This window comes from Vidua chalybeata, chromosome 3 (genome assembly GCF_026979565.1).
Source record: "Vidua chalybeata isolate OUT-0048 chromosome 3, bVidCha1 merged haplotype, whole genome shotgun sequence".
Lineage (NCBI taxonomy): Eukaryota > Metazoa > Chordata > Aves > Passeriformes > Viduidae > Vidua > Vidua chalybeata.
In genome coordinates, this window is record NC_071532.1 from 38,348,412 (window position 1) to 38,374,292 (window position 25,881).

At 44.2% G+C, this 25,881-nt stretch overlaps 1 protein-coding gene across 8 annotated transcripts in view; it reads left to right on the forward strand.

The window, feature by feature from the left end:
- Positions 1–25,881, forward strand: part of RTN4 (reticulon 4) — a 40,859-nt gene that overhangs the window by 13,560 nt on the left and 1,418 nt on the right. For 3 of the 8 annotated variants that reach the window (XM_053939147.1, XM_053939152.1, XM_053939153.1), the window contains exons 2-7: positions 493–549; positions 16,795–17,002; positions 18,870–19,008; positions 23,940–24,009; positions 24,662–24,708; positions 25,754–25,812. In XM_053939147.1, coding sequence (XP_053795122.1) covers positions 493–549; positions 16,795–17,002; positions 18,870–19,008; positions 23,940–24,009; positions 24,662–24,708; positions 25,754–25,812 — 580 coding nt within the window. Of the gene's footprint in view, positions 1–492; positions 550–1,356; positions 3,799–9,863; positions 10,042–13,499; positions 13,585–16,794; positions 17,003–18,869; positions 19,009–23,939; positions 24,010–24,661; positions 24,709–25,753; positions 25,813–25,881 lie in introns of those variants that run through there. The other 5 variants (XM_053939145.1, XM_053939146.1, XM_053939150.1 and 2 more) reach the window with 5 other exon arrangements.

A 25,881-nucleotide genomic window follows, 5' to 3' on the forward strand; every position in this document is an offset into this window, starting at 1 on the left:
GCAGATAGTATGGCCCAGTATGGCTGTGCCTGAGGAGTGCTGTGTTTGTGGGCTTGCTTTCAGAGCTTGCTTTAGTAATTTTAACTTTCACTAGTGTTTGGTGGAGTTTGTTGGGGCTGCTCACACAAGTAGGGGGGTGTGAGGAGACCTTGGGTGGAGAGAGCTAAGTAAGAGTTATGTGTCACTGGCAATGGCAGGTATAGCTGCCCAGTGGTGTGCGAGGCCAGGGAACGAAAATAAGAGTAGCTGCCAAGGTTTGTCTCACTATGGTTGGTCACTGACTTGGAGGGTGGAGATCCCTCAGTAAATGGGGAATGGGGAAATCTGGGTGTGGGCTCTCCCAAGTCACCTGGCTCTGATGATGGTGCTCCCTGGTTCTCTTGGGTGCTGGCTGTTGATCTGTTGAATTTACTGGGAACTGACTCCTTGTGTGCTTTCTCCCCTCTTCACCCTGGCCCTTCCTTCTGCTGAGGTTATTTGTTTGTTTTTCAGATGAGACCCTTTTTGCTCTTCCTGCTACATCTGCGCCTCTGATGCACTCCTCTGCAGGCAAGTTCTTTCTGCTCCCCTTTGTCTGAGTACCTCCTGCTTTTCTGACCTCATTAACCCTTTCCCACTAGTCTGCCTCTACTAAAAGTCAGCATGGGTCCAAGAATAGCCTCTGTCACATTTTTTCAGTTTTGACTTTTTGGTTGATCTATTCCAGATTTTAATATGCGTTCATTTGTTTACGTGGTAAACTGTTTCATAAACAATAATACAGCCATCTGTGAATTCTTGGACCCTTGATGTAGGTAGGAGAGAAGTTGGTACTGTTAACAGGTTAATACATCAGAGCATAGTCACTTTACTGATTTAGCAGAAAGATTTAATTTTTATAGTAACTTTCTGCAGTATTTTAAAGAAGTAAAATTTGCACCTGTAGTATTGATTTGGTGGTTTTTATTAGGGACACCATCCACAAATTTCAAGAAAGGTGTCAAAAAAGACTTTGCTGGTACATGTTTGTGCAATATGTTTATGCCCAAGCATCCACCTACCCCCTGTCTCTGTCTCCCCTTGCCATCCTCCTGTTATGGCTTTGTTAATATTGCCCCTATACTTGTCTGGCATCTTCAGCTTTACTGAGATCTTTGCACTGCATAAAGTTGCTGCTTCTTGAGCCTCTTGCTCACTTCTCTCCTAGAAGTGAAGTAGAATAGCTTTAAGTGATAGTGTGTATTAATGGCTCATAGTATCTATGCTAGACCTTGGAAGAGCCATTTAATAGCTAAAATCATGTGAACCTGTTGAAAGTTTGCACTGACTTTGAGAGCGCTTGCCTTCTCTAACTTTCCTTTCTGTCCACGGTCACAGAAAAAGTTATGGACTTGCAGGAGCAGCCAGGTAGCACTAAGTCGCTTGGGCAAGAGGATTTTACTGCAGTCCCGCTTGATCCTGCTCCTTCTCTTCCCTCCTTCTCTCCTCTCTCAGCTGATCCCTTTAAAGAGCACTCAGCCTTTGGTACCCTCTCAGATGGATTTCCTGCAAGAGGCACTTACAAAGAGAGCTCCAGTGAGGTTTATAAAGAACCTATGAAAAATGCCAGAAACCCCTTTCTTGCAGAGGGAAATGATAAAGACATTTCAGAGATTAAATACTCACAACCCCCATTTGCTAAAGAAGCAGCAGCCATTTTATCTCCAGCTAAAGAAAAAACACAGCTAGAGGGCCCTGAAGAATTACCTAACCTGGAGAAAACACCTGCACAGCAGCTGAAAATGTCTCCAGAATCTCCCCAAGATTTATTTGAAAGAAATGAGGAAGATCTCTTCTATAACAAAGACAAATACAAAGGAGGTGGTGATCATGGTGAAAAAGGGGTGCTGAAAGAAGACTCTCTTAGGAGGGAAGAATATGCAGACTTCAAACCATTCGAGCCAATATGGGAAGTCAAAGGTGTTAGTCATGGACTGAGCAGCATGAGAGAGGATGTTGGAAGTAAGACAGATGCCAAGCTGGAGAGCAGTTTGGATGACAAATATAGTGTGGGTAAGTTGACTGTGCAGAAGGATTATGAAAGAGAGAGTGAAGGCAGTGCTGAAGAGCCTTCCTTCCCAAGCACCCCAGAAGCTGTAGAAGAACCTTCGCAGACTTACATCACTTGTACTAAATTTGACCCCTCTCCAAGTCCTGGTGGTAACAAAGGCAAATCTCTTTCTCCACTAGAGGAAGGCACTTCAGAAAATAGAACTGACGATGAGAAAAAAATTGCAGAACTGAAAGCTCAGACGGGCCTAGAACAATGTAATTTTGCTGCTGGAGCAGTTGGGCAGGAAGGGCAGGGAGCTGACCCTGCTAAAGCACAGGGGGTCCCGCCAGTGCCGCCCGACAGCACCGCCAACATGCCCGAGGGTCTCACTCCTGACCTAGTGCAGGAGGCATACGAGATGCACGATGCAGCCTGCACAAAACTGGCTTATGAAACCAAGATTGATTTAGTGCAAACCTCTGAAGCGGTGCAGGAGACTCTGAAACCCACGGTGCAAATCTGCCCCTCCTTCGAAGGCTCGGGATCTGCTCCATCACCTATATTGCCAGATATTGTTATGGAAGCTCCACTAAGCACTGGCACTGCTGGGGCAGAAGCAGCTGCTGTGCAGCTGGAAGCTTCCCCACTAGAAACATTTATGCCCACTGCCAAGTATGAGAATGTAAAAGAGGCTGAAAAACCTCCTGTATACCAAGAGGCAGTGAATGTACCACTGACACAGGCCCAGGAAGCAAAGGAAACAGGGGCATTTAAGCAACCTGATGGTGAGAGTAGCACCACTCCTGAAGATCTGGAGACTCCTTATATATCTATTGCATGTGACTTAATTAAGGTAACAAAGGTCTCTGGTGAATCTCCTTCTCCATCTTTCACAGAGTATTCAAAGACACCAGTAACAGAAAGCATTTCTCAGGATGTGCCTGAAGACAAGGAACTAGATGGAACCCTGTCTCCACAGTTTGAAAAAGCTGGCCTGTTTAATAGTCAAATGATATCTGACTTTGCTGAGGAAGCAAGTGAAGATCCATCTCTCCTCTTAAAAAGTAAATCCACTGAGAGTATTGCAACTGATGAAGAACATGAGGAGGAAGGACTGGTGGAATCAGTAGCTGCCACAGGCAAGCCTTATCTGGAGTCATTCCAACCTGAGCTGGACTCTTCCAAAATTGTTGCCTCTCCACCATCTGAGCCAATACCTGCAGGAATAGCCAAGGCAGATAAGATTCCTCTTCAAATGGAAGAGCTGGATGCTTTGGTTTATTCAGCTGACGTATCTGTTGCTATGGAACCAAAAACAGGAGATGACAAAGCTCTCTCACCCATGGAGTCTTCGTCAGTCTCAGTGGAAGAAGACTTCGTGATGTTAGGTCATCCTAAAGCTGTTCCTGAATTTGTGACAGAAGCCACTGACCGAGAAACAATGCACAAAGATGAAGGTGAAGACATCAGTAAGGTGATCCAGGGTGAGAAGCAGTTGCCTTGCCCAGAGCTGCCCTGTGATCTGTCTGTGAAGAATGTAGAAGCAAAAGCTGAGGAAGATAGCAATGCCTTGAAAAAGTCTTTGGAGGCTGTGGACAGAGAAGTGCCTGAAGTATCCACCATGTCCTTACCAGCCACAGATACCTCACCTTTATCTGCTGAAAAAGAGATAGTCAGTGTAGTAAAACCAGCATCTCTCGAGAAGGAAGCTGAGAAAGAAGCTGCTTCTGTTAAAGAAAAGAAAAAACCTTCTGCTGTATTTTCAGCAAAGCTGAATAAGTCTTCAGGTAATCTGTGTATGCTGTCTTGCAGTTTGCTGATCTGCATAATTCTTTAGCTAAACTTAAGCATGTCTTGACTTACTCTTTTAAAATCACTTTCTGTAGACTTCTCTGTAGGCCAAGGGTAACAGAAAATGTCAGTGCCTGCACTTGTACTTTTTTCATGTTCTCATTACTTTAGTACCTTTTTTCTGTTTATCAGGGATGGACTCAGCATCTCCAGGTTTCTCCTCCAGCTCTGCTGCTCATGGTCTGTTGATGCAGAAATAAGTGACTGGCCACTGCAGGCCCTTCCATATTTGTCCCCAGGCTGGGCATGAGGTGGCCTCCCAAACTCTGAATCTGGGATGCTGTTTGCTGTGTGCACATGATTTGAAGATGCATTTCTTCCTTTTCATTAACAGTTCAGACATCAGACTGTTAAACTCGGGAAAATACCCCTGCTGCTCCTGTATGTACCTGGAATCTGGAGTCTGTGCATCTCCAGCCTGCGTTAGATCAAGGCCAGTGGTTTAAACAAAGTGGCGAATATGAGGGAGCTTAGTATGCAGGTTACTGAAAAGTGGTCATTAAGAAGTTGAGTGTTCTGCAAACACTAAAATTGATTTAGGTACAGCACAGGTATTAATTTCTGTTTCTCTTTTCAGGTGGGCTTGCACTTCAGTGTAGTTAATTTTTCTTACAGTAGTGTGCAGTTATAGTAGCAGGAAGTTGTAATCTTTTCTCTAAACTGAGCACCTCATGAATTTCCAGCTTTTTGTTGACTAGAGGAGTACTTTGCTTTTTGATATTGCAGCACTCAGCTGCTACTTAAGCTTTGACCAGAAGGAATCACACCAAAAAAAAAACCACCTACTGCAGAAAGCACAGTGCTCTAAATAGAAAAGCAGGAGTTAGTTTGACTCAGCAGCAGTACTGTATTTATGCAGTAGCTGCAGCCTACAGTCCATAAAATAGGATTACAGAATACCCTGAGTTAGAAGGGAACAGCAGGTGAATGTTGAAGTGAACATTAGTGTTGATGCCATTGAAATTAGTTTGGGAAATAAGGTAGAAGATGTATTTTTTTAATATTTACCTTTGCCATTTCTCCTGTCTCACTTCCCCTATACATACAGGTAAGGCAGAAAGGAGAGAGTTTTGCTTTTCTCTTGGCTTGGGGTAAAACTTCATTGATAATCTGCACTGTTAAAACGCTGTGTGTCTGTGTGTTCTGTGAAGGCTCCTCAGGCTTCCAGCAGATAGAACTGTCTAGAGAGCAGCTGTATGTCTTGGACTTCATGTCAAGGGGTTAATTGCTTAGAGCTCAGACTACTATAAAAAAAAGCTAAAGCAAAACACTGCACTTAATATAAGAGCTTTTGTGTTAGTTTTTTTAAAGGGAGACCTTTTGGGTCTTTAATCATTGCATAGATGTAGCAGGCTGGGGGTGGCAAGTCCTTGCCTGGGGATGGCAGCCCCTCCCTATGGGTCTGAGGAAGACACAGCTGCTGCTCTTCCATCTGTGGGAAGCGGCCACAGAAGCTGCAGATACTCAGCTGCCAGAGCAGAGAGGAGGAGTTGAACAGTGTCATCACTGTCCCATCCATGGCCCAGTGCAGGGACAGGGCCCAGGTCTGTCCAGGTGCTGTGAGCTGGGCTGGGGAGCTGCAACCTCTTAGTATTGTGTTCACTCTGGAGAGCAGCTGCAGTTTTCATTTTTGACGTGCTGTGCTGTTTGGGAAGAATTTTTTTTGGTTTACGCCAGAGGAACACTTGCTTAAAGCTAAATAGATGAGAATATCAACTCAAAAATGGGCCTTTTTTTCTGGATTTTTCTCCACGCTCTGCTGTGTTGCAAAATACAGAAGTGGACTTCTGAGACAAACCACAAACATCAGTTGTCTGCTTTAAATACCACACTGCTTAGGCACAATTTCAGAGTATCATTGAAGAGCTAACAAGGAGGGATTGTTCATCACAAGGCCAAGTGCATCTGTGCATGTGTTTGGCCTTCTGAGTCTACCTTTGTTCTTTGGGGTTTTTTTTTCCCTACCCATCAGTGGAACTGAAATAGATTTCACTGTGTCTTAAGACTTGTGGAATTCAGCTGGTGTGATGGTGTGATTGATGCTTGTTAAAGCTTTAATCTGAGCTGCCTTACTGGTGTACTTAAATCCAAGGTTGTGGAATGCTTACTTAACAGTGCTATTTTTTGGAAGCTAACCTAAATGCCAGTGTGTTGTAACTTCCCACAGCCCCAGTGGGCTGTGGGGAGCTAACAGGGATTATAAAAATGTTGTAGATACTTTTTTAACTTACCTAGGCCACTGAAGCAAATGTAAAGCTTTGAAGAGCATCCTGGGTTGAAGGAGGTTTGTTAAATGGTGCCTTGCACACCTTTGGGTAACTTGAACATATTTAAGAAACACACAAAAGCAAAAAACCCCAAGCCCAAACAAATTCAGAACTGTAGGTAACAACTGGGACAATTTTAAGGGCAAACAACCCCTGCAACACCAGCAATTTCTGCTGTCTTGAATACAGTGATTTTTTTTTCCCCTGAGTTTGTATTTCTCAGTAGTTGCTGTATTTGGCTTTGAGCAAACAGCCTTGCTTCTCTGTCTCCCTCAAAAGACCTCAGATATGCATTCCTGAGCTCCATCAATGCACTGCCTGGTAAGATGTGACCTCCGAGGGCAGTTCCTGTGGGTTCAGGTGCTGCTGCCCCATTTCCCGCAGGAGATGTGAGCACCAGGCCAGTGCAGCAGGTGCTGGGGAGCCATGGATTACGGCCAGCCTGTGTGACAGGGCTCTAATGCCATCTAGTGTTTGTCACCAAGGTGGAACCTCAGCGCCTGCCGGACAGGAAGGGATCCATCCAGGTTTGGAGAAATTCCCAACTCCTGAAATGAATTTGAGATGTGAAAGCTAAATATACACATTACACATCTCAGTCCTTCTGTTGCACAGACTTTCTTCTCTCATATAGATCATTAATCCTCCCCAAGCCCATGCTTTCCACAAACTTGGTTTTGATTGATGGGATGTAGAGGTTTTTATATGATTGATATTATTGAATTACAGACTCAAAACCTCTTGCCACAACAAAGTTATATACTAAAATGGAAATTGGCAGTTTAAATCCCTCAGTGTGTCCATGTTGAGTATTACAATAATATTTGGAAGTAATGTTGAGCTCTTTTACCATCAAGACACTCAGTTTCCCAGAACACCCTTGTTTTTCATTGTGGGTTTGACTATCAGCTCTGTAGACATTCCCTTCAGATTAAATCTAACTGGTTTATTTGCATTCATTTCAGGCACTCAGAAATGCAGCTAATTAATAATATTTTACATTTCCTGGATTTTCTTGGGGGGGGCAAATACAAAGGTGAAGCCCAGGTGGGAAATGTGCTTTGAGAGGGTGGTACTAATGTGGAATTTTTTTTCCTCCTACAACAAGAGGGCAGAAACCAAATACTTCCTGTGATGCTGTAATAGAAACCAGGTCATTGCAGTTGTGTGAATCTTAAAGGACATTAGAAGTTCTGCCTGATACCAGCTGTACCCATTTGGGGAATTTCTGTTATTTTCTGTGTTTGTAGTGAGTTAAATGGCACCACTCAGCAGATAGGAGGTATTTGGGTTTTTTTGTTTTTCACTGGACAAAAAATGCCTTGGAACATCTCTGAGTTTCTTTCAGAAGCAGATTGGTAAAATTCCATTTAATTAACCATAAAATATCTTGGTTTAATTTTATCTCATTGTACTCCTAGATTCTTTGCTTGTTCAGGTCATATTTTATGCTACCATGTAAATAGTAATAAATGGAGAGTTCCAGAGGGAAGAGAATTTGCAGAGGAGGAGGAATGAGGGGAAAAAAACAAACCCAATGAGTGAAATTTTTCTGAAGGAAAGACTCAGACCTGCTGTGTTTCATTAGAGCTCTTGTGACCCCTGTTGAGAGGCAGACTTGTGTCGCTGAGGCTGCTAAAAGAGCAAAGCCTGAGGGAAGTTCCTTCAGAGTGGCAGAATTAGGGAGAAAATGGAGCATTTGGGCCAAGTTCCCAACTTTGCCAGATAGGCACCAGCACTGAGGAAGAGCAGAGGGAGGTGCAGTGCTGTTCTCAGTGCGCCTGCTCATGGCGATTTAATGTGTGAGTAGGGAGTGAGTAAAGCACTCGCCCTGCCAGGCAGCAGCTCAGTAGAGCCTGGGGCGTTCCATGACATGTGTCCAGAACTGATTGTGTCTGACTTGTCTGGGGGACCTGATAATGCCACCTCCTCTGTACTTGGTCAAACCTGCTCTAGAGGCAGGTGTGCAGTATCCCTGCTGGAAACAGAACTTCTCCAGAAGTTTGGCAGTCCTGGTGCCCACTTTATGTGCAGCGTAGGGGCCCCTCTTACCTAAAATGGGAGATGGATTTCGTTCTGGGTGTGTTTGCATGGAGTTGTGAGAGTAGTGGTATGCAGAGAGTCAAGAGGAGGATCTGGAGGCCAAGGAGGCACTCCTGGGAGGCAGCGAGGACTCACTGGAGATGGGAGAAACAGGCCACTCTGCTGCGGCCACAACAAACTGGTTAGACAGAGTTACATAAATGCATTATTTTAAGTATAAGAATATAAACATGAAATGAAGAGGCTTTAATTTGGTATCTTTAGAAATTTGATAATTAATGGAAAGACCTTTGAACACACTGGTTTTGGCAAGTTTAGTGACAATGTAAATATGGAGGGGAACTCACAGATTTTGGTGGTTTCCAGTTCAGCTTGAAGACAGATGCAGATTCTCAGAGATGTTTTGTACTTTTTTTTGGTACAGTGCAACTTTTCACATTCGCTTGCACTGTGATGTTTGAATATTCACTCCCTACTTCCCTCCTGTTTTGGATTTGTTTGGATTTACCTGTTGAAATTGGAACTGAAATGCACATCTTTTTATAAGTAAAAGAGGTGTAACTGGTCTTGATGTCAAAGGAGGCCTTAAATTTATGTAACAGCTGAAGTCAAAACCAGGGCTTTGGGGTCTCTTTGTAGTAATCTTTCTCAGTGTAAGATTGTTCTAATGAAAAGTTGAACTGTCTATTTAAGGTCTGAATTGGCATCCCTAGGTCTCCTGGTCTACAGTATTTTCATGGAAATGTGGGAATGCCATTTTCTAGTTCTTAAGAAAATGGTGTACTAGATTTTTAAGAGGCTTTGGAGCAGCCCTGGGAAGATTTTAGCTTTCTGTTGTTAGCTCCAGATCTTAAGAAGAAACTCCAGACTAGAAAAGAAATTGTGGGTTCTTTCAGCAGGGATGGAAACAAAATGACATCAGGATTCCCACAGTTCTTTCTCCTTCAGATTCAGAGTTGTAGTTCACACTCCTCTCCTGTTTGTGCAATACTTTCCAAATAGTACTTTCTATATGTTGGTACTGTAAACTGTCAGGTTCCTGTTTTTATTTAAATGAAGGGAACAGTTAATTGTCAGGTCAGCACCTGCCAACAGAGAATGCTGATGTAAAATAAAAAAGGGGAAGGTGTTTGCTTGTTGGAATTAGGTAAAGGGCTGAGTAACTTTTTCTGCAGCCTTCCTTAAGAGGAATAAATACGGCTGAGCAGCTCCTGAGGACTAAAGATACCAGGAAAAGGATTAATCGTGTTCTTCATGAGCCTTTGCTTTTGTTCCAGGCACGGAAAGGGTCCTTTTCTGTTTCCCTTCACGCTGCTTGTTGTGAAGGGAGAAGTGTTACAAAGATGTCTCTGTTAGTCCTCCAGCAGGCAGACATTAGTTTACAGAAACCCGAGGGGAAGCCATACATCTGGGAGGTTTGTAAACGCCTTTGAACCTCTGTTTGAAAAGCAATCTATTTAAAGCTCGCCTGGTGTGACTACTTTTAGCCGGGCCGCGAAAAGCCGCTTAGCGCGGCCGCGCTTTGGAGCCCCTCGCTGCCGTCCGCGCAGCGGGGCCGCCGTGCCGGGAGGAGCCGCTCCCTCGGGGCCGGGAGAAGCTGCTCCCGCCGTGCCGGCGCTCCTTGCCGGCGCTTCGGGCTGCGCCGGGCACAGCGGGGCCGTGCGGTGCCAGCACTGCGTCAGCTCCACACCCCGTCAGCTGACCCGCTCCTGCAGCACCAGTGCAGCACTACTGCGGAGCCCGGGGAAGCCCATGATTCCCTTCCTGGGCTGCAGGGCACTTCTCCCGCAGCTCTCCCCTCTTGGAATGCATAATTGATAATCCCAGCTGGAGAGATGGACAGTCAGCCGAGCAGTTGGAAGGATAAGGGTATTTATTCTTTCACCTTGTTTCCTTATTTTATTCCTTTTCAGATGCCGCAGGGCTGTTTTCGGCAAATGGTGTCTGTAGCGTGTATTTATTTGATTGTGAAATGTAGCCAAATATGTGGAGTCTCTTTGTGCCACGTGCAGAAATATAAAAGCTGCAGCTTAAAATGGGTGAATATGAGCAATGCAGAAGAATAAATACTTTATGTAGGTGAAATGTCTCGTGTGACACTGCAGGTCTTTTCCAGTCCTACAGAGCATATTAATGAAGGGCTTGTTTTGGTATGCACGGCACAAACACCAGCGTAGTCCGAATTTAGTCCATAGTCCTTGGAAATTTCTAGATTATTAATAATCTAACGATACTATCCATTAACTGGAAAACCCAATGTAATTTGCAGGTCATGTTTTAATATTTTTAAGAGGAGAAATTGCATGCAGGCTACAGCAGGGTGGGGATATTTTCTCTTAAAATCTGTTTGAAATATACCCTTAATCCTGTTTGCTTTGGATCTTTCATAATTCTGTCAAATTCTGGGTAAAACTGTGTCTGTTTTTTCAGAATTTACAGCTGTAATATTAAAAATTTTTAGGTAAATAAGTAGCTAACCTTAAATTAGTGTGGTGCTGACCTTTGTTCCTGTAAGCACCAATGGGAGATCTCTGGTGTAAATCTCTGTGGATCATTACATTAGTGCCCAGTGTGTTAGAGTTTAAGCCTTACTGGAATAAGTAATCTTCATACTTTATCAGCAGGACAAGCTTTAAAAAAAAATTAATCATCTCTGAATACTTAAATATATTTTAAAGGGACCTGTCATGCTTGGTTCTTGTGAAGTTTTCCTCTTTTTGTGGGAATTGTTCAAAATCTGGGTTTTTTTGTATTCTACTTGGACAAAATTGCTATCTCTCTGAAATCCATAGAACACTTTTTCAGAACCTAAATATATAGCAAAAAAAGTCCTGAAAAGTGAAAACACTTTGCCCCTGCAAAATCAGATTCTTAAAGTTTAATCTTTCATTAAAGAGCTGTAAAATATCAGGAAAAATATTATGCAGTGTTTAGTAATGTATTGTTGTTGATATGTAAGTAATTTAAATGTTCAAGGCTTTATACATCAGGCCTGAAATTTGTGGGGATGGGAAGAAAGGAAGGAAAGGGGAAAAAAAGGGCTGAGGTCAGAATGTTTTGGTAAAAATTGGAAGGCAAGTTCCCTTTTTGTCTTCAGGCCCAATTTGCAGGTTTGTTTTACCAACCAGCCTGGCAGGGGTGGTGCTGATCTGAAAGAACACTTCCAACCCTGGAATGTGAGGCCTTGAGAATAATGGATTCTGTTTTGGTTTAAAACCCCTGAATTGCCTATCTTGAGCAGAGATCAGGTCTAAAAGAAAATGGAAGCAGAAATGAAGGGGTCTGGGGAAGCAGAAGACCCAGGTTGTTCTCCTTTTGTAGCTGCTGTTGAAGTCTGGTTTAGAGTTGGGTTTTTTTTGTTGTTGTTGTTTAGAACAAGATGAAGATACTGTGTTTCACATTTTTCTTTCCTTAGGTCAGGCTCCGGTGGCGTGGAAAACGATGGGTAAAGTTCAGGGACTGATTGCACTATTCATCGAGCCCCAAAATAAATACAGAAGCAAATATTGCAACATGCTTGCAATATTTCCATGCTAAAAAATCACTTCAAAAATGAAATCTAAAACCAGAGAAGAGCAAAAAGTATGATTTGTAGTTGGACTTTGCAGCTGAAATGCTACTTCCTAATGAATCTAATCTTAAATTTAGATTTGGTTAATGTTTTGTAGTTGAGGAACAAGCATAATGCAAGTGGTACAACCTTTGCATTGATTAATACCTGTGGTATTGATCATCTAGATAGATAGGATGAAACAGGTCTACCCTGGGAGTAGCATGATTTTAATTTTTAATGCTCTTGAAGATAGGCCCTATGGAGTAATTGGTACTAAAATGTAACATTTATTTATTTAATTATTTTTTCATTATTTCAAGGAATTGTCAGGTTTTAATGGCTGAATATTGATATGATGGTATGGTGAACAGAACAGCTATACTTCCAGGTTATCCCAGGATTCTTTTCTAATTAATGAGCAGAAATCTCTCTGAATTTTGGTTTAACTGATGGCAAAGATTGCATAGGCAACCTTTATCATGAATAATTGGGGCTTTGGAATGGTTTTCCCAGTTGGTACAGTGTGCACACATGCACGAGTAGAATCTGGTCAAGTAGAAATGAAAGGAAAATGTTTTGGCTCATTAGGTAATACATGGGAATTAATTTTTTTTTTTTTGAGATTCTGGTAGTGTTTGCCTTGTCATTCTAGCATGTACTTGTGAAATCTGTATCACTTTTTTTGCTGGGGTTGTGGTGCAGATGTGCCAAGCCTGAGCTGTGTGTGGTGCAGCCTTGTTTTGTGCCCTCTGGCACCCAGCTGGAGCCACCTGCCCATCAGTCCCGCTGGATGTGCTGCTCCACGGGGATGCCTGTCCATGGGAAAGGGACAGCTCTGTTGATGGCAGTCCCATGTGCTTGGCACCACTTACAGTCCTGCTGTCACCATCCAGTTTCTCCAGCCAGGAGCTGGTTCCTGACTTGCAAGGAGACAGTCAAGGACCGAAGTGTTTGATGAGGGTAAATGGAGGCTGCAATTTTGTGGCCCAGTCTCTGCTCCTGTTAGGATGTAACCAGGATTTTGAATAATCATCCTGATGCAGGAAGCTGTGAAAATGTCAAACCCCAGTCTGTGGTGGTGCTCAACACACCATCCACTGGGATGGCTGATGGCTTCTCCTGGGGGTTGGGCTGTGTCCAGCGGGGCTGCCCCACTCCAGTGGAACTGCAGGGTCAGAACTTGGATTCTCTGCGCAGACATCAGTAGAAAACCTGAAGATCACATCCTGTGTGAATATGAAGTTTATTACGTGTAAGTGGAAAAGGCCTCTGAGCAGAAATGCAGAGCAATTTGTGGTTGTGGATTTTCTCCCCAGGAGTTTTTCCTGCTCGGTGACAGATGGGACATTGTGCCGCAGCCGTGCTGAAAGCTGGCTCGTTCTCAGTGCTGCTGTCCCATTTCTCTATTGGCACAACGCTAAATTGAGCCAGAAAAGGCTCCTCCCTGTGCCTCCTCGCTGTTACTAGGAGAATATAAGGGATCCGTGCTTACCTGTCCGTCACAGAAAGATTCCAGTGTAACAACGCTTGTAAATCGTACAGTGTTTTTTCCCCCCTCTCCCCTCCCCTTTGACACAAACAGCCTTTCTTCGGCGCTGAAGCGCGGGGTTTGTTGGGCTGTAAATACTGGATAGAGGGGAGTTGTTCATTGTGCAGGGAGCCCGTGGCTCCGCAGCTGCATTCCAAGCATTTACCGCGCAGGCGGTCATTGGCGGGGCGGCCGCCACTGGATTTGGGATGGCAGGCGGAGGTTGCGTAGCTCCGACCTCGGAGCGCCCTCGCAGGAAGTGGAAAGTGCTGGGAGCGAGCCGTGCCAGGGCCGGGTGTTTGCAGCACGCTCAAGATGGATGCCAAAACGGGTTAGTTCCTTTTTCCTGGTTTTCTGTGGTACACGTGAGCTCAGCCCCCTCGTAGGTCTCGCTTCTAATTTCTCTTTCTTAAAAAAGACCCAACCAAACAAGAAAACCCAAAAAAACCAAAAAAGCAAGACAGGGTTGCTTGGTTCAGGGGTTTTTAAAAAGAGGATTATCAGGTTAAATGTTATCAGACCGCCTGTTTTTGTCATTAAAACCCGATATTACTTGCTCAGTTTTAAGTTAAATAGCTGAAAGGAAAAGACTTTGAAAATACAGCACCAAAGCTATCGCAGCACTTGCTTTAAATGCAAAATGTAACTGGATGAGTTGTGCATGTAAGGCACGGATGGTACAGGACTATTTTTAGACGTGCCAAGTGACAGTTCGTGCTTACCAAATGTAGACAGCTGTTCTTGTTTTAGAATAGGTTTGCAAGACGTGAATTAATATTATTCATTTTATTATATTTCATATTATATAAAATGCAGCTCAGAACAGTTTCCATAAGGAAATATGTTGCAGGACTGTTGCTGAAAACGGGTTTGAGGTTTTTGTGTTTCTGGTTTTAATCTGTGAATATCTTGCGTATACATTAAAGCCAAAAAGCTGCTTCTAGTAATGCTTTGAATCTTTTCCTTTCAAAATAAATGCAAATAACTTGTTTCTGATCAATTAGAGAATACAGATGAGCGGCTTCATCTGCTTTCCTGGACTGCAAAATTATAAAGCAGTTTTTCAGTGACTTAAACACCGAATTTCCTTTGAGGAATTTACGATGATACCAGATCCGTATGTCATTAAGCCTACGCTCGTTTGGTCGTTCTCCAAAAGGAGTGGAAATGAAACGGGGGAAAATGTTTTATCAGCAGCTTAACTGGTCCGGGAGCTCCCGGCGTGGGGATTTTTCTTACTGATTACCTAGAACAAAAGACTTGATGGGGCGCTAAAGGCCTTTTGGCTTTTGCTGTGTGCTTTAATTCCAGCAATGTACCTTTGTTTCTGGCATTCTGGAACTGTCATACAGATGAATTACTCTCTTTACGTTCCTTATAACTGGGCTAATGCATTAATGCATGGAATAAATTATTTCCTATGGAGCAGGAAGAACCCACAGCTCTAAAGCTGTGCAGAGAGGAGGGAGCAGCTCGTTTACAGAAGTAATGCTGTCTGCAGGCAGAGGAGCAGGGCTCATACTGAATGTGTCACCTGATACAGGGGCAGCACCAAATTCGAGTGCACGGATGCTCAAATTGCAGCATTTAAAAATAAACACAGTTTCAGTACTTTGCAGCAAATGCTTTAAAAATGAGCGGTTTTATTTTTTAAAGATGCCTTACGTTATTTAAGAGCACAGAATCCACCAACTGTTTTTGTCAAGACTGGTTGTGAAGATCTCACTCAGGTGTTGAGGCTCCTTGCAGCTCAGTTTAGGTTTACAGGTTTACGAGGATTCTTAGGTCAATCGCACAATTTTGCTGATGTTTAATGCAAAGTGTGCAGAGACAATAATAGATTTTGTGTCTGGAAGCAAAGGAAGAACCGAAAGAAAAAGTTAAATTTTGGGATTGCAGCCCACATAGCACCAGGTCTATGATGACTTGATTTTGTTTCTTTTTTAGAAATATTAAGGAAAGGTTGTATTGCTTGGAGCCTGGGCTGCAGTGGAAGGAGGAGTTTGGATTGGAGGTGCTGGGAGTGCAGGAGCGTTGCCTCCAGGCAATGCTGCTCTATCTCTGCCCCCATATGTTTGTGCAGTCACGTGGTGGCAGTGCCGGGCCCTGATCTGGCTGGCTTCTGCTTTCTGGGATGGTTTTGGCACAGCACAGGCAGCCAGGCTGGAAGAAAGGAGTTGGATGGATGGTGCTAGAGGAGTGAGGCTGTTCTTTCCACAGCACTTCTGGTCTGCGATAAATTGAAGGTGTTGGTGCAGCTGTAACCTGGCTCTGTCTGTGGGGCTGCAGGAAACTTCTGCTGAAATGTGAATTAAATATTGGGGTTAGATACTTTGCATTAGGGTGGGTTTAAGTTTCTGACCTTGGTTTTCATCTTTCCTGCTATGCAGTATAGTTTCCATGTTGGAATAACTGGGAAGAACTTAAACTCTTGAAAGTCTGGGAAAACCCACCCCAGCCCAAGGGTCTTTGGCATGTTGTACCTAAGAAAGGGTTACACAGACTTTGCCCTGCAGAGGCTACCAAGTGTTGAATGTTGGAGCATGACTGTGTTTTCATCCTGCAAGAAATAATAGACAAATTATATTTTTACAAATATTTTTACTGTCATCCAAATAATCTGTTCCAAGCTGTGATATACTGTTTTATAGTTAATTTTGGTGATGTTTAGGATGAGACAGGATTACTAAATGTGTAGTGCAATAGTAGTATGTTTCTGTAATTCATCTTGAACTCTGTCTCTACTAGGTTATTGCTGTTAACAAACACATCTGCAGTGGGTGTGTTAAGCCATTACCTATGCCTTATGCAAGGGTGTTCTTTGTTGTGAACAGTGATGCTAAAAATGGCATAATATTGTGTTCTCTAATGAGGGTCACTTAAGGAAAACTAAACTTGGTTTGCAAATGAAGTCTTCTGCATTGGAACACAGCAGATTTAGCCTGGATTGACATTTCAGGGAGAGTATTCCCTCTTGATGGCTCAGTCTGTCAACCATAATCAACATTATAAACTCCCATGGGAATGCTTCCATCAAAAGAAAACAAAATTAACTGTTAATGAGTCTTTGAGCAGTGCCTTTGCCTCTACCAGGCATAAAGATATAATGGTTTAGAAATCTGTTGGTGTCTTGTTATCTGTCCTCACAGGGAATTGGAATCAATCTCTCCAGGGAGTGACCTCCACAAAATGCCCGACAATGAGAGGAAATGAAGCACAAACTGCTGTGTTTCTGGTGCAGAACACAGCACAGTAGCTGAAGAGATGAATTCTGACATTGCTTAAGGACAGCATTGTTTTAAAATTTGAACAATTGCATCTGGGGTCATCCTAATAGCAGTAATCCAAATAATCTGAAGTCCAGAGCTGAACTAGTACTAAATAACCTATTTCTAGTTGTGATTTCAGCTCTGGTTTGACGAGGGCTTGCAAGTTCCACTCTTGGTTGACTCTCAGCAGTCAAGTGAATAATGAAAATTACCGCCTTGATACGAATGCCAGAGGTATCTTGTTCTAATTTCTTACCTCTTTTAAATTGTAGTTGTTGACCTCCTTTACTGGCGAGACATTAAGAAGACCGGGGTGGTGTTTGGAGCCAGCTTGTTCCTGCTGCTCTCATTAACAGTGTTCAGCATTGTGAGCGTCACAGCCTACATTGCCCTGGCCCTGCTCTCTGTCACCATCAGCTTTAGGATATACAAGGGAGTTATCCAGGCAATCCAGAAGTCTGATGAGGGCCACCCCTTCAGGTGAGACTTTTCTTTTCATGAAGCAAAATTGTGTTGTTTTGGAGCGCAGCAGTGTTGGTGTTGCTAGAAGCGGTGGGTGATGTGCTGTTAAGATGTTGCATGATAACGTAAATAGACTCTGCAATGAAAAATGTGTTCCCCACTTTCAGATTTTCTCAGGAGTCATATAGTAAATACAGAAAACAGACTGAGGGATGGAAAAATGAAAATAAGTGTAGCAGGGTTTAAAGCATGACAAAGGACTATTTTAATATTTTTGAAACTTTTAAGACCTTAAAATGTGTGGTTTAGTGTGTAGCTGTGCTCCCTACTTGCAAGGTCAGTGACAGGGTCCATGTACCCACTGCTGCAGAGCTGCCTCTTAAGACAAATAAAACCATATTAATCTGTGTTGGAGGACTTGTAGGAGTGTGTGTTTCCTGTTTCCGTGCCAGCTCTATCCCACTCTGCCTAGCCTTGCTTCTCCCTGTTACTGAGTGAAGTGGCTCAGTCTTGCCTTGCAGTCTTCAGAAAGTCCTGTTTGCCCCTCTTATCTACAGCCCTCTTACTAATTTGGTAATGGTCCCATCTTCTGTAAGGCAAAACAAAATGTAGGTTTCCCTCCATTCCTCCCAGACCATGTGCAGTGGCTCCTTTTCCAGTGGAAGCCAGTCTGTGGGACAAAATTACGGGGGAAAAACAACCTCCTGTTAGGGTGAATATTCCCAGCTGAAATCTTGCTTGCTTCTCATTATCTGAACAAAAATGTCAAGCTTTTTCTCAGCAAGAACAAGCAGAACTTTTTCTACCTGTGGCCTTTCTGCAGTTTTTTTCCTAAAAATTCTGATAATCCTAAGTAGCTTCCAGACATTCTTGCCCAGCATACCTGGTTGCTTGCTTTTTTCTGTATAGCTTATCCACAAGAAGGATATTTTTACTTGAAAAATCCTGTGAGAAGAATTGGATTTTTGATGCAGGTGCTGAGTATCCTGTAGATGAGCTGGGAAGGGTGAGCAGATGGAAACCAAGGATGGATGGCAGACTGTAGCTTTGAAATGGCCACTTGCTGCAGTTACCATTTGAAGTATTTTCATTTGTCTTGGACTTGCCACCAAGGTCATGTTTAGCTTTGCCTTAAATGATATACATGGGAGCATTGTGCAATTTTCATATTAAAAAATCCCCAAACAAAACCACCCCAAAGCAGAATCCCCCCTAAACAAAAGTTTAACACCTATAAAATGAACTCCATTTTACAGATGTGCTGCATTGCTCCTTCTGCCTCCAGCATGCACATTAGATAAATTTATACTTTGTTTAAGTATATACTTTGTTTATAATTTATACTTTATACTTTGTTTAAAGTATTTATACTTTATTTAAATAATTTATACTTTGTTTAAAGACTACAAATTGCCATAGCCACTGCAACTAGAGATAAGTGATAGCAGAATGGACGGAACATATAACCAGATAGGGGTTTATATCTTTTACATAAAAGAACTGCTCTCACTAGCTGTAAGAACTTTTTCTAGCAAATGAGAAATCTAGCTCATTTTGCAGTACTATGGTATGTTACAGCTTAATGGTAACTCCACAAGGGCCTTCCAGGGGCAGAAATGGATATATTGCTTTTGTAGGATTTTTTTTCCTTGTCTTAGCCTACCCACCTTTTTTGCCTGGTGCAGGTGACAGAGTAAATAGCAGTGAGAAAAAAAATGGTTCACTAAGAATAACTTAGATTAGTTCTGTTCTGTCCTTTCAGCATTCCTCACACTGTGAAGTTTTTCTCTATAGCACAGACAGGAGGTTCTGTTGATACTGTATCTAACACATAGCTCAAGTTTGCAGCACTTTTATGCTGAGGTTTCCTGGCTGTCTTCTGCAGGGTTTACCTGGACTCGGATGTGGCCGTATCGGAGGAGCTCATCCAGAAGTACAGCAACGTCGTGCTGGGCCACGTGAATGGTACCGTCAGGGAGCTGCGGCGCCTCTTCCTCGTCGATGACCTGGTGGATTCCCTCAAGGTGAGTTTGCCTTTGTGAGGACATTGCTGCTGACCCAGCTTAGCAAAGCCTGCTGGTCCTTGCAGCATGAACAATGGCTCTGGTTAAGTAAATAATGAGGTGTAGTTTGCTCTTGGAAATGTTCAGCACAGGGCTGGATATCAAGTGCTGCCTGCAGTGATGGTAACTGTAAAGGATAACTTGGTCTACATGTAGGCAGAGCAGTAGCACAAATGGAAAGCAGAAATAAGCTGTGGCTGCCTGTAGCTCCCTGTTCTAGCTCCTTGCTTGTGCCTCTCACAGCAGGAATCTTCTAAAAAAACAAGCCATGCTCCAGTTTGGGCAGTGAGGGTGTGTCACTGATGTGTGTGTGTCCCTCAGGAAAAACCTGGCTCTGGGCTAGATTGTCCAAGCCTGGTTTGGAGTTAGTTTCTGTTTGTGTTTAGTGCACAGCTCCCTGTCTTTAAACAGGAGTTTTTTCCACTTTCTATTGGAATGGTGAGGACTGAGTGATGCCCTTGGGTTACTGGGAAGGTGGACACTTGTTCTAGCCCCTGGATTTGGGAGTGAAAGATGCTGTGATGGGAATTATTGAAATGGGGTTTGCAAATTACTCGGTGTGAGCAGTGCTGTATAACAGCTGTAGAATTTAATGGGATTTAGTGAGAGTGGCACAGCACAACTGACTGTGAAGAATGGTAAAAAATTAAACAAAATGTAACCAAAAAAACCCAACAAAACACAGCAAAAAAAAACCTCCAAAATAAAAGAATTAGCTGAAAACCCTTCAGTTTTGTTCTAGGATAATTGTGTTCTCTCCTTTCAAGCTCTAATCGCCTTTCTTTGTTTTTGAAACTGGTGTTTCCTTTACCTAGTGCAGTGTGTTGTCCACTTCTTTTTCAGTTTGCTTAATCTTCTTGAAAAAACTTGCATTTATCCTGCAGTAAATCTACTTAGTGCTTTGTAAAGTCCTTTGAGTTGTGGAGTTGGGGGAGGGGTTCCTTGTGAAACGTGGGAAAACCAGGAAAGCTGTCCAAGTCTTTGTTGTAATTGTGCAATAGAAACCTGCAGGCAGGTGTCAGAATCTTACCCAGAGTTTTTAGATCCAGTTTTTCATTATGCTTTAAGTTAAACACAGTTTGTGCCAAAAAAGCTGTGCCTGATGGCCTGCAAGGCTCTGGCAGTGAGGCAGTTCCCTCTGGAAGCAAGAGGAAGCTTGCGAGAGGAAGTAAGGGGGCTCTTCTGCTCCTGGGATAGATTTCTTTTCTCAAGAGGGAGAGAGGAGGTGGCGTATTGGCCTGGGGGTTGTGCAGGAATCTCCCTGCTCCTGAAGGGCTTTGCAGGAAAGGGCTTTTGAGGAGCTGGTTGTGCATTCTTTTCTGCACAACTAGCTTTCTGCACAACTGTTTCTTTTCTGGTTTTTGAGACATGCTCAGTAGTGCTGCTGCCAAAGTCCTGTTTGGATCTGACTATCAACAGCACAGAAAAACTTGGAATCACAAGGTCACTTTTGTTCCTGCTTAAGCCCTTTGCAATCTGTGCCTTGGTCTGAGCTAGGAGACTTCTCACACCATTTGTGTAGAGATCCCAACCCCTTGCAGTAAAGGAGAAGGAAGCAGTGAGAAGCCAACTGCTGTTCCAGTGAACAGTGGTCTAAAAACAAGGCCTTCTGGAGGAATTATGTTAGAAGCAGAATTAATTCCAGCCAGAATGTCTTCAAGGCACTCTAATCACTTAAAATACTACAGTCCATAGGAAAGATGTGTTTATTCAGCTGAACTAATTCATTTCCCCTCTCTCCTTCTGACATTTAAAATGTTTTATGTAGGTTAATTAGTCTAATTTATGGTAGTTGGAAACAACCCTTTATCAGAAACCAGTGAATGTCAGGACAGTTCACAAGCACGAGTTACTGATTTTGAAGCTTGAGGAGAACGTTGAGATTCCAGGATCTTATGTAATATAATGGGCCTGGTCTAAAAAATAAAAATATCTTGGCTTGTGTAGTTTAAACATCTTCACTCTAGGAAACCACATGTTTATGTATAATTCAAGTTACAGAGCTCTAATGCAGAAAATGTCTGCAGGTCAGTCCATTGTGTGTAATAGTTCTGACTGTAAAATCTGTCTTGTTAAGATTTTTTTTTTTTCTTTATTAAACAATGCTTCAGTCAGGGAAGTCTTAAAATGGACTAAATATTTATGCAGCACAAGGAGAAATTCCGCACAGCTCTTGAGGAGCAACTCCAGAGGAGCCCCAGGAGAAGCTGCATTTTGTCCTGGCAAAGGCTGTGCTGCTCTTGCTCAGCTGTGAGGCTTTGAGGAACAGAGCTCTGTATTCTGAGTATTCTGTAGCAAAGAAGGGGCATGGTGCACTTCTGGATTTGGCCATTTTGGCTGGCAAAAGTGGGTTCAGTCCATCAGCCACACAGGCCTTTCACTGGTGTACAGGTCCTTGGAAGGGTCAAGACAAGCTTGGCTCCTGAGCTTCCCCCTCATCCCAAGCAGGTGGGAGGGGCAGAATCAGCTCTGGAGGTGGATCCTGGGCTGCCTTCTGCTTTCTTTTGCGTGTCTTAGAGCTATATTTAGAGGTGTTTCAGGGAAGGTTTTTATGTAAAGGTCTCTTAGATATGTTTCAGGTAAGCCTTGTTGTGTCTGTGTTTGCATAGTTTATAAGAAAAAGAAAATAGAGACCAGTAGGTAAATGTGGGGTTGAGATGGACTCCAGGATGGATACTCCTGGGAGAGCTGCTTGAAGTGTCAGAGGAGTGCAGAGAGAGGAGTTGTGGAATCAGGATCTCTCTCCCATCCAGTACTATAAGTGAAGGGGGTTAAAACCTGTATATGCAGCAGTTTATGCTTCTGCCCTGATGCTGCTCTGGACAGACTTTGGGTGGAGAGAAGCTTGTGTAGTCAAATGTGAACTCCTGTATTTTGCTCTTTCTTGAACCATAAATTCAATGCTCACTAAAATAAAAAATTGTTAATTCTGATAGTTCTGATAATTGTTGGACTTTGGGATTGATTTGTGTCTTGTTGCCCCGTGCTTACGTAAACACACATTTTCTGCCCTGGGCAGAGTCATCAGCAGTGTTCATGGCTGCTGAGTTGGCTGGGTGGTGCTGAGCTTCAGGAATTGTGTCCATGGGGAGCAGATCATGGATAGCTGTTGGGATGCAAGAGAACCACTGTAAGCCATCACACATTCGGGACCTCTTTGCCCAGTGCAAGCTGGTGCCTTCCTTCCCTCTCTGGTAGATGTGTTGCACGTGCAGGCTGCTCCAACATGGAAGTGTTTGCTCTAGTAAAATGCCTGGTGCAGAGGTCAGCTCCAGGCTAACCCTGGCATTGCAGGGCAGAACTGGGCCAGGGAGTTCAGCAAATCTGGTTTGTTTTCCTTGAGAAACCTGCCAGAATCCTCCTGCACCACTGGGAATGGTGCAGCCTCTCTGAGGGTTAACTTTGTGCTTGTCCCTGGTGCTGCTTTGTCACATTTCAAAAGTGCTGACAGATAAAGAACTGCATCACTTGCAGTTAATGCACCTGAGTGAAGCTCTTAAGTCAACTTGATTTTGTTGCAGGGATCATGGAATTAAGCTTGTATTGACTACCAATGCCCTTATTTTGTTGCTGGCTTTTGATTTTGTTTGGATATTTTACATCTTTTGATAAGCTAAAATTGGATGTTGGGATACTTAAGTTCAGAGTACCTTGGCTGCAGGCCAGTTACCAGGGTCCTGGCCTGCATCCACAGTCCTGCAACCACGCCTTGTTTTCCTTGCCAGCACTTTGTGCCCATCCTTTCCTTGGGTGTAGCTCCTGCTCATGGGAGTGTTTCCATCTTGGGCTGTTCACTGTGCCCAAGTCTGCACTCCCTGGTGTCGGTGCCAGCCTTCTCATGGTGTCTGTCCAGGATTGTGCTGGAAAACAGCCCCCTGTGCGGAGCTGACCAGGGCTGGGGTCTCTACTCTGTGCAGAGAAGGAAAAAACACCAGGAAAACTGCTGTTCCTGGCTGCTGCTCAGCTCCTCAGCAGTTCTGCAACTCTAGAAGAAAGCGGCTGATTTTCCTCAGGAGGAATCCTACCCCAAAATAGAGCTGGCAGCCCTTGGTCCCCTCCCACTGCTATAGGTCAGAGGTGTGCCTGGGACACTCCACCTGGCACTAAATGTGGGCAGCCCTTTGTGTGGAACTGGGAAGTGGAGCCTGTGTTCCACCAGGAGCTGGACAAATGCTGTCAGCAGGGAGGGAGAATGGGGATGAGATAGGGAGCCAGCAGTGGTGGCAGTGTGGGGCTTTAGGGATGTCTTTGCTTCTGAGCTTGGCTCTGACCTGGAGCCAGCTTCCATGTTAGAGCACTTATCACTCCTCTTGTCCCTAAATTTTTTAACATCCAAAGTGCCTTTGGGTTTTTTGAAGGAGAAAAGGTAAATCAAGCACACCCTACCCAGGTACCTCCCAGAGGGGCTTTTCCTGATGTGTAAGAGCCTCTGCCTGGTCTGGTCAGGGTATGGCTTGGCTAGGTGGGTGGACACTTGGGTGGCAGCAGGGCCACCACACATGCATGTGACCATCTTTCTCTCTGGCTCTGTCATGCACCAGCCCTTTGGCCTCTCTTAGCCTGGCCTGTCCCCTCTCTCTGGAGGATGGGAGGTAGGAACTGTGTGTTTGCCCTTCATTCCTCACCATGGAATTGGTAGTGCCCTGAGAAGGCACAGGACAGTGTTTGGGCACTGCTGACTGGGGCTGAATTCAGCCCCGTGACCTGGACGCAGGAGGCCGCGTATCCCATTACTGAATCCTTCAGCCATCTCATCACCCAGCTCTGGTTACAGGAGGTGTACAAGGGTGAAGTACAGTTTGGGGCTGTTTGGATTGGTATTTGTGTTTACAGCAAACAGTGGGATGTCCTGGGCACAGAGTGGGTGCTGACGGGCTCTTTTTCCCTTGCAGTTCGCAGTGTTGATGTGGGTTTTCACTTACGTTGGTGCCTTGTTCAATGGTCTGACATTACTGATCCTGGGTAAGTGTGAACTTGTGTTACACACCTGGCACACCAAATAACCTTGGGAAAGCACTGGGGTCCAGTCAACACTGGGAGACTGATTCTGTAGCCTTAAGATGTTGCACTTCAAGTTCCTTTTTTTGATAACACAACAGAACAGGTCCTTTTGAGTTGTGTTGTTGAATTCCTTGAGATCGCTGATTTCCAGACATTACACAGTTTATAGGCAGGTTTGTTGTGCTTGTCCCTGTCAGGCTTAGCCTGCCCTGAATGTCATTGCTGTGCTGGGACTTTGGAGGAGGCGCAGGATCTGCTGTGGCTGTGTCCCACTGCAGGGTTTAATTTCTTATATCCCAGAGCAGGCTGGCCTTCAGGTGTCAGAACCAACTGATGCCTGAGCAGCCTTTGGGAAGAATTTGCATGACCCACCATAAAAAAGTGACCTGTGACCAGACTTAACTGTACTGTTGGTGAGACCTGGAGAACAGCTCAGACTCTCCTTAATAGGGATTATTCAATTTTCTGGCCAACAATTGGTGCATGGGGCTTAATTGTTCATTTTTATTGTACCTTTTTTGCAAGACATACCAAGGTGTGGAAACTAGTCCTTGTTCTGCTTGAGCACCATCCCTGTTGTCAATATTTTTGCATTTGATGTGCTCTTTTCCAGCTTTGATTTCGCTCTTCAGTGTTCCTGTTATTTATGAGAGACATCAGGTGAGTATTAATAGAATTAATTAAATGTTTCATAAAATCTGCTTGAAGCAAAACCAGAAACAAATAATTAATTTTTAATTTCAGTCTTCTGAAATATTTAAAGCCTTTAAAATAGGCCTTTACCCAGAAACCAGGGCCAGGGAACACTAGTTCAGTTGGAAGTTCAGACTGTGCGTGCTTTCCCTTTTCCTTCTTGGTGGAAGAAAAGATTTCCCCAGCAAATAGTTCTGGAAAAGACCTGATGAACTTGGAGGACTTTTCTGCTGGTCCAGCTTTGGTCAGGACTGGAGCAGGACTGGGCATGGTGTATTAATCCTGCTGTACCTTTTGGAGTTGATATTCAGGATTGGTTTCCCAAAGCTCTGTGGAATTTGTAGCCCTGGCAAAAACAGGAGGTGGGAGCTGCTTGGCCCAGTCCAGGGCTGCTCCTGGGGAGAGACTCCCATGTAAAAGGAGTAGGGAGGAAGGAGCCAAAGTAAAATGCTTTTGATTAAATTATGGCCAGGGCTGTCTTGGGCAGGCCACTGCACAGGAGGGGGGAGCCAGCTCTGGCTTAGCCCTTCGTCTCCCTTTTCAACAACAAGGCTGCCGTGGGGGTTGGGCTGGGACTGGGGGGAGGCAGGAGCAGATGGCAGAGCCTCATGGCATCCTGTCCATCCTCCTTCTCCACAGGGAAAAGGAGCCCTGGGGCCCCAAGGCAGGAGCATGGACAGTGTGTGTGGGGCTTAACCCGAGCTGCTCAATCCTCTGGCCAGGCTGCAGCCTAAGCTGGTTACCTGGCCCAACTAAGCAGCTTTGCTGTGCTGTTGGGCCCAGAGGGGCCCAGCCCTGCACCCATAACTGGGGCTTGATGGACCAGGGAGAAGCTGGGGATTGATTTCTTTGGGGCTTTGCCCGCTGTGCCCTCTGGTGGGTGCATTCCTAGAGTTCTGGCATCACACTGGGAAATACCCCTGGCTGAGCTCCCACTTCTCCCAGAGTTTTGTGAGACTCAGACAGGCTGCAAAAGAGGAGCTGGGCTGTAACTTTTCTGCTTCAATTCCAGGCCCAAATCGACCATTACCTGGGACTTGTGAACAAGAATGTCAAAGATGCCATGGCAAAGTGAGTTGGTTTGGGTTTATTTATTTTCCTTTGTACTGATAACGCTTCCTGGCACATGTGGCACTCCAG